This window comes from Aethalodelphis obliquidens, unplaced genomic scaffold, assembly GCF_003676395.1.
Source record: "Aethalodelphis obliquidens isolate GAN/ISIS:26980383/991018 unplaced genomic scaffold, ASM367639v1 scaffold93, whole genome shotgun sequence".
NCBI classification, from domain to species: domain Eukaryota; kingdom Metazoa; phylum Chordata; class Mammalia; order Artiodactyla; family Delphinidae; genus Aethalodelphis; species Aethalodelphis obliquidens.
In genome coordinates, this window is record NW_020838037.1 from 4,696,540 (window position 1) to 4,709,589 (window position 13,050).

The 13,050-nt window shown below is 33.3% G+C and overlaps 1 protein-coding gene across 1 annotated transcript in view; it reads right to left on the minus strand.

Annotated features, from left to right (window-relative positions):
• The window catches only part of DYNC2H1 (dynein cytoplasmic 2 heavy chain 1), a 373,792-nt gene that overhangs the window by 316,026 nt on the left and 44,716 nt on the right, over window positions 1-13,050 (minus strand). Inside the window, exons 19-24 of the mRNA XM_027095669.1 lie at window positions 11,257-11,372; window positions 8,161-8,288; window positions 2,749-2,898; window positions 1,755-1,960; window positions 609-764; window positions 405-519 (exon numbers count right to left, since the gene is read on the minus strand). Of these exons, the coding sequence (XP_026951470.1) occupies window positions 405-519; window positions 609-764; window positions 1,755-1,960; window positions 2,749-2,898; window positions 8,161-8,288; window positions 11,257-11,372 (871 nt within the window). The remainder of the gene's footprint in view (window positions 1-404; window positions 520-608; window positions 765-1,754; window positions 1,961-2,748; window positions 2,899-8,160; window positions 8,289-11,256; window positions 11,373-13,050) is intronic.

The window sequence follows — 13,050 nt, forward strand, 5'->3', positions numbered from 1 at the left end:
AAAGAATTGTATAAAACTTATTCTTAAACATTGCTGTGGATACATGCAAATTTCCCTTGGTAGCTTGATATATTTTAAAATATGACCTAAAATATTTCTATTTTTATAAATTTAGGAAATGACCTACATCCTAAATATGCTAAATGACCCATATCCTAATTGCTAAGTTATAAATACTCCACTATATAACTTTAACCATAAATTTCTTAGTTATAACTTCTTTCAAACTGAAGCAGAAATATCAGTAACTTCTATGGTTTACTCTATACTTTCTATTTTTTTCATGTAATGGAATCATTAAAAATATATAAACTAAAATTACAGTTCAGTCACTACATAATAAAATGATACATGAAAGCTCCAAACACCATTTTTAAATAGTAAGATAAGTAAAACTATCTTACTTTATATTTGTCAACCTCTGATTGTAATTTCACCGTCATTACTGAATGTTCTTCAACCTTTCTTAATCTGTCATGCCAATTCATCAAAAATTCCTCAAACAGGTATGTCTTAGTCCTGTAAAATACCAGAAACATACCTTAAATTTTACATCCCAAAAAATACCACAAAACTATCAGAATCTAAATACTATTTATGAATCAAACCTAAAAGTAATCCAATCTTCATTGGCCATTTCTTGAAATCCTTGCTGAAACTCTTCATAAAGGGCCCAAATTTGTGCACAGCTCTCAATGTCCTTAGAGATGCTATATGCCAAGGAGAAGTTGGGCTCTTCTAGGCCAAAATGATGGCAATCATCACTATAGAAACAAGTAGCAAATATCATTAATTTTTTAAAAAGAAAAACTGTTAAATATCAATAAGTTTAACTAATTAATACTTAACTGCATTCCCTGTGTGTGTTTGTGTGCATGTATCTGACAGCAGAGGTAGACAGTGGGAGGCTATGTCTACTTTACATAAGAATTTTACTTAACTACTTAGGAACGAGCTCTTCCAAATTCATTAATATGCATTTTTTCCAAAGGAGTCAAAGTAAAATTGGTAATATATATAAATATATTTTATGTATATATGTCATATATATAAATATTCAGAATTGCACAAATTTATGGATTAATCTGAGAACAGATTAAAGAATATCCATTAATATTCTTCTAGGTTGAAAGAATTAGCTTCTAGAACATAAGATATTCTTCATCTAATTAATGTAATGTCACTTAATAAACGTGGTACTAAAACCTCCACTCACCTATGAAGCCAATTAATTTATGGATGCATTTACCTAAATGGACCAAACCTAAAACAATTATTAAACTTAATATTTGTATTATTATAACATAAAACAACAAATATTTTTCTTTGAAGTCTCATCATTTTGCTAGGTTCATTTTTTTTCCAGAAGCTCTAAAAGTAATTGTCCATTAATTTTATATATTCCATTTTTAAGTACAATGAGATCACATAAAGCAATATTCCAACTCCCTAATTTAACTTTTAAGTAAATTTAATTTTCTATTATTATTATTATTTAATTCGCTATTATAACTTCTATTATTTCTATTCCTAGGCCTAACCAGAAATCTGCTTTTCTCTTAAAATCCTAATATAATTCAACAACTCCTAAGAAAGCAGTAGCATGAGCACTTAATACTGGTATTTTTAAAACTGCTGAAGTTTATAAGGAAAGACATTAAGATAATAAATATAAGAACATTACTAGCTTAATATATAAATACAAAACTCTCTTTTCCAAAATGTGTACTACCAGTTTTAAAGAATAAACATACACAAGCTTTTTTCTTATGACTTCAAGATCATCAAACTCAATTTTTTTCTCTTTTATTGACTTGGCACTTTTATCAAGAGTATTTTGCTGGCCAGTTTCAATAACATCATCACCAGGCTTTAGTTGGTCCCAACGAGCTTTAAATTTTTCCAGTTCTTGATAATAGATCTGAAGACGTGATTTCACATTTCCTTTCATCACTTCAATCTATAAGGCAATAGAGTTTACATAATTTAATTCAAAGTAAAATCTTACTTTATATTCACATTTTTATTTCCAACATTTCAATTTAAAGGTCAAAAAATATCAGTATCAGCTTTTCAAAGATTATTCTTTACTACTGATTTCAAGTACACTAAAATAACTCAAAAATAAATTAGACCATAAATTTACAAAAACAAGAGATATACTGCAAACATCATCATTACAAAATCATTCATGTGATTAACAGCATCCATCATAACTATCAACAAAATCAATGTGATAAAAAAAATTTGATCAATGACCTCCAGTTGTTCTACCTGATTATACAGCTGTTTAATAAAGGAGGGCATTTCCCAGTCTCCCATGCAGCTAACAGCCATAAGACTAAGTGCTGGTCAATAGGATATGAGTGCAATAGATGTGTACAACTTCCAGATTATACCCTTAAAAGATACCATACACAGTAAGTAAATAAATTTATTCATAAGAAAGACTGAAAATAATGTCACATACATTCCTGGTACGGTAGGAAACAAAGATAAACTATATGACATGAACATCATTTATACAAAGTGTTTTACTGTATGGAAGTACTGAGGGAGGTCAATTTCATCAGCAATATATTGGGTTGGCCAAAAAGTTCCTTCAGGTTTTTCCATAAGATGTCACAGAAAACCTGAGCTTATAAATTCTTACAAACCTGAGCTATAACGGAATAAAGATAAGCAAGAAATCTTAAATGAGAAAAAAAAACTGTTTCCATTTTAACAAAATGACCAAAATGTTCTTACCTGATCTTTAATCATAAGTTGGTGACTTTCCATCATCAACTCAAATTTATCCCACTTAGCTTTCAGATTACTAATTGTTTCTAAACCTCCACCTGCCACAGTCCGTAAAAGTCTGTTTTTATCTTCAGCTTCTTGAAATAAGGGCAAAATCTAAAGGTTAAAAAATGACATGTGAAAACCAACATATTTTATCAAATTTATTAAGATTCCATTTATTTAAAATTGTTTCATGATTTGCTTTTTAAATCAAGATTTTTGCTTTTACATAATTTGTTTTGTTTTTTTCTGTTTTTTTTTTTAAGAAGATGTTGGGGGTAGGAGTTTATTAACTTATTTATTTATTTTTGCTGTGTTGGGTCTTCGTTTCTGTGCCAGGGCTTTCTCTAGTTGTGGCAAGCGGGGGCCACTCTTCATCACGCTGCGCAGGCCTCTCACTATCACAGCCTCTCTTGTTGTGGAGCACAGGCTCCAGACACGCAGGCTCAGTAGTTGTGGCTCACGGGCCTAGTTGCTCTGTGGCATGTGGGATCCTCAAAGACCAGGGCTCGAACCCGTGTCCCCTGCATTAGCAGGCAGATTCTCAACCATTGCGTGACCAGGGAAGCCCAATTTGTTTTGTTTTGTTTTTGTTTTTCTTTTGGTTATTTAGTAACATATTGTCTAGTCTCCATGTGTTTGTGTTTTTTACATTTCTTTCCCTGTAATTCATTTCTAATCTCATAGCGTTGTGGTCAGAAAAGATGCTTGATATGATTTCAATTTTCTTAAATTAACTGAGGCTTGATTTGTGACCCAAGATGTGATCTATCCTGTAGAATGTCCGTGCGCACTTGAGAAGAAATTGTAATCTGCTGTTTTAGGATGGAATGTCCTATAAGTATCGATTAAATCTCTCTGGTCTACTGTGTCATTTAAAGCTTCTGTTTCCTTATTTATTTTCACTTTGGATGATCTGTCCATTGGTGTAAGCGAGGTGTTAAAGTCCCCCACTATTATTGCATTACTGTCGATTTCCTCTTTTATAGCTGTTAGCAGTTGCCTTATGTATTGAGGTGCTCCTATGTTGGGTGCATATATATTTATAATTGTTATATCTTCTTCTTGGATTGATCCCTTGATCATTATGTAGTGTCCTTCCTTGTCTCTTGTAACATTCTTTAGTTTAAAGTCTGTTTTATCTGATATGAGTATTGCTACTCCAGCTTTCTTTTGATTACCATTTGCATGGAGTATCTTTTTCCATCCCCTCACTTTTAGTCTGTATGTGTCCATAAGTCTGAAGTGGATCTCTTGTAGACAGCATATATATGGGTCTTGTTTTTGTATCCATTCAGCAAGCCTGTGTCTTTTGGTTGGAGCATCTAATCCATTCACGTTTAAGGTAATTATTGACATGTATCTTCCTATGACTATTTTCTTAATTGTTTTGGGTTTGTTCTTGTAGGTCCTTTTCTTCTCTTGTGTTTCCCACTTAGAGAATTTCCTTTAGCACTTGTTGTAGAGCTGGTCTGGTGGTGCTGAATTCTCTTAGCTTTTGCTTGTCTGTAAAGCTTTTGATTTCTCCATCGAATCTGAATGAGATCCTTGCCGGGTAGAGGAATCTTGGTTGTAGGTTCTTCCCTTTCATCACTTTATCATGCCACTCCCTTCTGGCTTGTAGAGTTTCTGCTGAGAAATCAGCTATTAACCTTATGGGAGTTCCCTTGTATGTTATTTGTCGTTTTTCCCTTGCTGCTTTCAATAATTTTTCTTTGTCTTTAATTTTTGCCAATTTGATTACTGTGTGCCTTGGTGTGTTTCTCCTTGGGTTTATCCTGTATGGGACTCTCTGTGCTTCCTGGACTTGGGTGGCTATTTCCTTTCCCATGTTAGGGAATTTTTTGACTATAATCTCTTCAAATATTTTCTCGGCTCCTTTCTCTCTCTCTTTTCCTTCTGGGACCCGTATAATGCGAATGTTGTTGCATTTAATATTGTCCCAGAGGTCTCTTAGGCTGTCTTCATTTCTTTTCATTCTTTTTTCTTTATTCTGTTCTGCGGCAATGAATTCCACCATTCTGCCTTCCAGGTCACTTATCCATCCTTATGCCTCAGTTATTCTGCTATTGATTCCTTCTAGGGTAGTTTTCACTTTGGTTATTGTATTGTTCATCTCTGTTTGTTTGTTCTCTAATCCTTCTAGGTCTTTGTTAAACATTTCTTGCATCTTCTCGACCTTTGCCTCCATTTTTTTTCCAAGGTCCTGGATCATCTTCACTATCATTATTCTGAATTCTTTTTCTGGAAGGTTTCCTATCTCTACTTCATTTAGTTGTTTTTCTGGGGTTTTATCTTGTTCCTTCATCTGGTACATAGCCCTCTGACTTTTCATCTTGCCTATCTTTCTGTGAATGTGTTTTTTGTTCCACAGGCTGCAGGATTGTAGTTCTTCTTGCTTCTGCTCTCTGCTCTCTGGTGTATGAGGCTATCTAAGAGGCTTGTGCAAGTTTCCTGATGGAAGGGACTGTACATAATTTGTTATATCCTGGATATAAAGTTTCTAACGTTTATTATTATATGCAAACTCAACTAAGACACTTAAACATCAAAAGTTAAAAAGGATAATAAAAGTGGTAATATGAAACTTAATTAAATCATGAATATAGGAAGACAATACTATAGCTGTTCAAAGTGAAGTTCTTATTATAAAAGTTCCATTCATAAGAAAATGCTAAAGAGGCTTCTAAAATTAGTGACTATCTAAAAGCATAGATTAACTAAATTATCCTACTTAACAGAGAAGGGTAAGTCATGAAAAAAAAGGTACTTAAGAAAGGGAAAACTGAAGAATCGGAACCAAGCTCCTGTATTCAGCTTCTACCTGAAATGCCCTGAGCTGTGTATAATGAGCAGTCTGTTAAACAGTCTAGGCGTAGGTCAGTAAGTGCTAAACTACTCAAATTGCTTCTAGGCCTTTTAAAGCACCATAAAAGAACAGTGTCCTATAATTTATACCTGTGCTTTTACTACTCAACAAAGCAATAAAATCCACTGAAAGTATTTTAAAATCACTGTGCATATATAATAGGCAAAAAAAAAAAAAATTAAAACATATCTCAATGACCAGCTTGCAATTTCTGGGCAGGATCAGTTTCACCTGAGAAACAGAAAAACAATGGACCAAGAATCCATGTTGTACTAGGAAAATCAGTGAGAGAAAAAATAGAGCAGGATTCTAATTTCCTGTATGTGAACAGAACTTAGCCTGTGAAGACATTAAAACAGTTTTCAAGTCCACCTGCATGCATTCCTACTTCTTCAAATCCACACGCCAACAGAGAGACATACCAAAACACAATTCTGTAATATCTTGCTGCTTAAAACCCAGCAACGACTCCTCAGTGCCCACAAAATCAAACCTAGGATCCTTAATGTGACTCACATGACCTAGATTCTGCCTAGCTCTTTATACTGTCTCTGCCACTTCCTGCCTCACATGTTGTTCCCAACATACATCTATTTCTCATAGTTTTTGTGATGACACACTTTCATCCCACTTCATTATCAATCTCCTTAGCTGCCTCCATCTATGCTTGAAGTCTAAATTTCGGAAAGCTCAAAGCTGATCCTATAACCTCTACAGTTTGTTATCAACCAGATGATCTAGTTCAATCCTATGGCTTTAAACATCATGAATATTAAGATGATTTCCAAATTTATATCTCTAGTCTTCAACTTTACTCTAACTTCCTTATTCTACCTGACATCTCAATCCCCACCACTTCCAATCTCCAAACAACTCCCCTCTCTAGTCATCCTCATCTCAGTAAATGGTACCATTAGCTTTCCAGCTGCTCAAGCCAAAAACCTAGGAGACATGTTTATTGCTTTTTCTCTAAGCTCCGTCTACTTCTAATACATCAGAAGACCTTGGTGCTAACTCTAAAGTGCATCATCAATTTCTCCGGTTCTTTCCATCTCCTCTGCTACTCCATGGTACAAGCTTCCATCACCTCTTGTATACCAGTTGCAATATCCTACTAACTGGACTCTCTGCTACTATTGTCTCCCTCCAATCCATTCTTTACAGAGCAGCCAGAGTAATCACTTCAAAATGTAAACCAGACTGTATCCCTTCCCTGCTTAAATCCCTGTAAGGACTTTCTATTACTTTTAGAAAAAAAAACCCAAATCCTTATGATTGTTTAAAAGTACCTTCATAATCTGGCCCTTGCCTACCTCTCCAATTTCACCTCAAATCATTTTTTCCTTGAATAATATAGCTTTCTTGATAACTAAGTTTCTTGACAATATTTTCACCTATCTTCCTTAAGCATACCAAACTCCTTCTCTACCTTAAGATCTTTGTATTTGTTGTTCTATCTGCCCCCTAAATCGCGGAATGGTTGCCTCCTTAAGTTTTTCAGGTCTCAGTGCAGATAGATGTCATCTAGCTCCTCTTGCTCCTCTCTTTTCTCTGTCCTGTCTCTGTCTCTCCCTCTCTCTCTCTCTGACACACACACACACAAACACACACACACACGAATGCAAATTTCATGAGAATAGAGCATGTTCATAGCTGTAACCACAACTCCTAGCACAATGCCTAGAATATATCCGATGATCTATAAGTATCTGTCAAATAAATAAATGAATGAACGCCTCTGCTAAATCAAGCTAACTGCCACAGCTCATAATGCTATTCCTTCTTTAGTTATTTCCTTCTACTAGACAAGTACATTATTTTATTTGCCTTTAAATCCTCTTTATACCTTTAAGCTTTCCATATAAAAGTTTATAATTCCTTCCACCATGAAGGTGTATTATTTCATTTACCTCTAATCTATCTAATAATTTTAAGCCTATCACATAATAGGAGCATAAAAAACTTTGTATTCTATTTTGAATTATTTCTCCTCCTTCTTCTAAACATAACTAAGATCATCTATAATATGTTCTATAAAATTTTGACTTGCTTATTCTAGGCTCTAGCCTTCTAGATACTGTTTTTATGAATCCTTCACTTTTTTTTATCTTTGTCTCTAATTATGAGCTCCTCCATCATATGTGAGTGTGTGTGTGTGTGTGTGTGTGTGTGTGCTCCTAATTCTGCTCTAACTTCATACTTCAGCATCTTAAAAGTACAACCCTGGAAGTAACAGCATGAATTATTTATGTTTAGTTTTATTCTAATAAGCCACATCATAAAAGAGACCACAAATACTTCTGAAAATAATAATAAGCATTATTGTTACTGTTTCATTACAACAACATAACATCAAGAGTCCAGTCATGAACTGATCAATTGGACTAGATTTTATAGACTTCCTTATAATGCAATTATATGATATTTCTAAATAGTCACATAAAATTACCTAATTTAATCATCCCCAGTACAGTAAAAGAATAAATAAATTGCTTTGTGATTCTCACCTCTGGCTTCCGTTCTTGTAGCTTACTATATTGTAAATTTGTATTACCTATCTCTTCCACAGATTGTGGCATAATTGTTAAGACTGCCATAGCTTCAGTAACGAATGTATCAATTTCATGTAAATGAGCTGAAATAGGTAACATTGAAATATAAGAAAAATTATTATCACGAAAAATATTTAATTACATAATTTCTAAATCAAGGAATGTTAGAAGTAATCACTATATGAAATACATTAAATCCTAAGTAGTCATTTGCTTTCATAAAGCAAAATTCAAAATGTAGAATAAGCAAAGAAATTTCTTCTCATGAAACTGTAATTGTTTTACATGACACTTAAAATTTTTGAGAAGAAATTTAAAATGTACTCACTCAGTAAATTTTACTCAAAATTGGTAACTTTTTCAGTCTTTTAAATAATATGCTAAAACACCACAGCTTAAAGGAAAAAGGAAACACTGATATTTTGGAAAATAGTACAGGCATACCTCATTTTATTGTGCTTCACTTTATTGTGCTTTGCAGATTTTGCATTTTTTACATATTGAAGGTTTGTGGCAACTCTGCATGGAGCAAGTTTATCAGTGGCATTTTTCCAACAGCATTTACTTGCTTCATGTCTTTGTGTCACGTCTTGGTAATTCCCCCAATATTTCAAACTTTTCCATTATTAATTACATTTGTTATGGTGATCTGTGATCAGTGATCTTTGATGTTACTGTTCTAATTGTTTTGGGGCACCATGAACCACACCCACGTAAAACAGTGAACTTAACTGACAAATGTTGTATATATTCTGGCTGTTTCACCTCTCTATTCCCTCAGACACAAAAATATTGAAATTGGGCCAATTAATAAGGCTACAATGGCCCCTGAGTATTCAAGTGAAAGAAAGAGTGACACATCTCTCACTTTAAACCAAAAGCTAGAAATGATTAAGCTTAGTGAGGAAGGCATGTCTAATGATGAGATAGGCCAAAAACTAGGCCTCTTGCACCAAACAGTTAGCCAAGGAGAAGTTCTTAAGGGAAATTAATATGCTGTTCTCCAGTGAACACAAATGGTAAGAAAGCGAAACAGGATTACTGTTTATATGGAGAAAGTTTTAGTGATCTGAATAGAAGATCAAACCAGCTACAACAGCCCCTTAAACCACAGCATAATCCAGAGCAAGGCCCCAACTCTCTTCAATTCTGTAAAGACTGAGAGAGGTGAGGAAGCTGCAGAAGAAAAGTTTGAAGCTAACAGAGGTTGGTTCATGAGATTTAAAGAAAGAAGCCATCTCCGCAACATAAAAAGTATAAGATGAAGCAGCATGTGCTGATACACAAACTGCAGCAAGTTATCCAGATGATCTAGCTAAGATAGTTAATGAAAGCTGCTCCACTAAACAACAGATTTTCAATGGAGATGAAGAAGCCTTCTATTAGAAGAAGATACCATCGAGGACTTTCACAGCTAGAGAGAAGTCAATGCCTGGATTCAAAGATTCAAAAGATAGGCTGACTCTCTTGTTAGAGGCTAATGCAGCTGGTAACTTAAGTTGATGCCAATGCTCATCTGCCATTCAAAAAAATCACAGCACCTTTAAGAATTATGTTGAATCTATTCTGCCTGTGCTCCAGAAATGGAACAACAAAGATTGATGACAGCACATCTGTTTACAATATGGTTTACTGAATATTTTAAGCTCACTGCTGAGAGCTACTGCTCAGAAAAAAAAGATTCAAAATACAACTGCTCATTGACAATGCACCTGGTCATCCAAGTGCTCTGATGGAGATGTACAAGATACATGTTGTTTTCATGCCTGCTAACACAACATCCATTCTGCTGCCCATAGATCAATAAGTAATTTCAACATTCAAGTCTTATTATTTAAGAAATACATTTTATAAGGCTATAGCTGCAACTGAGAGTGATTTATCTGATGCATCTGGGCAAAATAAATTGAAAATCTTCTGGAAGGGATTCACCATTCCAGATGCAATTAAGAGCATTCGTGATTCATGGAAAGAGGTCAAAATATAAATGTTAACAGGAGTTTGGAAGAAGTTGATTCCAACCCTCATGGATGACTTTGAGGGATTCAAGACTTCAGTGGAGGAAGTAACTAAAGATAAGATAAAAATAGCAAGAGAACTAGAATTAGAGGTGGAGCTTAAAGATGTGAATGAATTCCTGCAATCTCATGATAAAACTTTCACAAATGAGGCATTGCTTCTTATGGATAAGCAAAGAAAGTGGTTACTTGTAATTTTGAGAATCTAGTCCTGGTGAAGATGCTGTGAAGATTGTTGAAATGATAACAAAGGATTTAGAATACTGAATGAACTTAGTTAATGAAGCAGCAGCAGGGTTTGAGGAGGCTGACTCCAATTTTGAAAGAAGTATTACTGTGGGTAAAATGCTATCAAACAGCATTGCACGCTACAGAGAAAGGAAGAGTCAATCGATGCAGCACACTTCAGAGTTGTCTTATTTTAAGAAACTGCCACGGCCACCCCACCCTTCAGCAACCACCTCCCTGATCAGTCAGCAGCCATCAACGTCAAGGCAAGACCCTCCACCAGCAAAAAGATTATGACTCACTGAAGGCTCAGGTGATGGTTAGCATTTTTTAGCAATAAAGCATTTTTTAACTAAGGTATGTAAATTGTTTATTCAGACATAATGCTTACTGCAACCTTAACAGACTACAGTATATGTAAACATAACTTTTATATGCACTGGGAGACCAAAAGATTCCCACGGCTCTCTTTATCACAATATTCTTTATTGCGGTGGTCTGGAACTAAACCCACAATATCTCCAAGTTATGCCTGTAGTCATTTGAAGAGATAAGGATAAATACATTATACCAGAATTACCTCCTTTCTCAGTAGCATATGAAACAAACTGATACTAGCTCACACTGCAAATAATAAAAAATGCCTTCAATTTTTAGACCTCTCAGGAGTTGAATATGGAGTTTCCTACTTTATTAAAACTACTTTAAGCATATTTTATTTCATATTACTTTCTAGATTATCTTTTATTTTAATCATCATTGAGATTCATATTTCATAACTATAAAAATGTAAAAGTGTCTTTACCCTGAATGGACTTCTTCAAAGAAAGAACAAGCACGTCAAATAACTTCTGGATGAGATCATCAATCACAGTCTTCACAGGGTTACAATTAATATTTAAACAATCTACCTTGACAGTACTGAAAAATGCCAAAGGACATATTCTGACATGAAAAAGACTAATCACAAGAAAAGAGTCTCATTATAATATGAGTTTGTGTAATACATTTTACAATATCATCCAAACATATTATTGTGATCTTTAAGCACATTTAGATTTCATTTAGCAAAAATGAACACATACTAATACTAACACATACTAATACTAACACATACTAATATGAAGTTTTTCATTAAACAATGATTTTGTAATAATTCTACAGTTTTTAATAATCCAATGTATCAGTTTAAAAAAAAGCAGCACATTATGAATTTACTAAAGTATCAACATGAAAATATTTAAATTTTTACGTGCTTTACTTGTCACAGTATGTAACATACTTATTTAAAGATTTATAAAATAAATTATTATCCTGTAGTCAAAGTACAAGCAATAATGATAGGGAAAATAAAACAAACATAGAAAGTGAATATAGATTATAAAGACACTAAAGCAATAAAACATACCATTTTCTACCTATCTAATTCACAAGAATGCAATGAATTGTTAATTCATATCTTCAATCATGTGGGCAAATAGAGAACTCTCAGAACTGTTGGTCAGAGTATAAAACAATACAACTTTTGCAAGGGCAATTTACCTATATCAAATTTTAAAATAGGTATATTCTTTTATCTTAGTAACTTCACTTTTAGAACTTATCCTAAGGAGATTTTCAGGGCAGACTCCAAGATTTACATACAGGTATCTTCTTCAAAGTATTAATTATAATAGTGAAAAAATAGAAGTAAACTAAATACCAGAGTGGCTAAATAAATTATTATATATCTATACAATTTAAAGTCATATTTTTGAGGACCAGATAATGACATGGTGAAATACTAATGATTAGTGTTAAATAAATAGCAGGATACAGTATGATCCAAATTTTGTAAGCAGATGTACTAATATGTCCAAAACATCAAATATTAACAGCAATTGTCATTATGCCTTTTTATATTTTAAAAAATTTATAAAACAAATGTACTATTTTAACAATCAGAAAAAAGGCATATATTTTTAAGAACATTAATTCTTTGCATGGTACTCTGAATGCAAATTATAATGTTCTAAACAAACAGAAGTTGAACCAGAATCATTCATCTGAGTAAACCTCATATTTATCTTAAATTATATAAAGTAAAAAAAGTCTGGAAATTTTGGTCTAAAAAATTATTTAGAAAGACTCTTTTTAAAACATAGAACCAGGTGATATTCTTAGAAAGCAAGTTATAAGCGTTAAAGTTTCATTATAAAAATACAATTTTCTCTTAAAGTTTTATTTATTCTCAATCACCCACTAATTGGAGAGGTTTAAACTCCAGTTCTTAACCACCAAAACCTAAGAGTCAATTTGTCTTATACATGAAGTTATTTGATTTTTGAAATCCTGACACAAAATGTCTAAATTTCTAACATTTGATATATGAAAATAGATGATTTTGGTAAACCTAAAAACATTATACCATATTTTACTAATGAATTAATACATAAAGTGATATGATTACAGCAGAGTTGTACACACTGAATCTTGTGGACAAGACTAATGTTCACCTTTCAATTGAAAATATTGTTAATGTGCAATTGAGGCTCCATTCAGCCATAGACAGAATGGGATGGACATAGATGGCCTACCCCAAAAGTATATCCTTACTGCA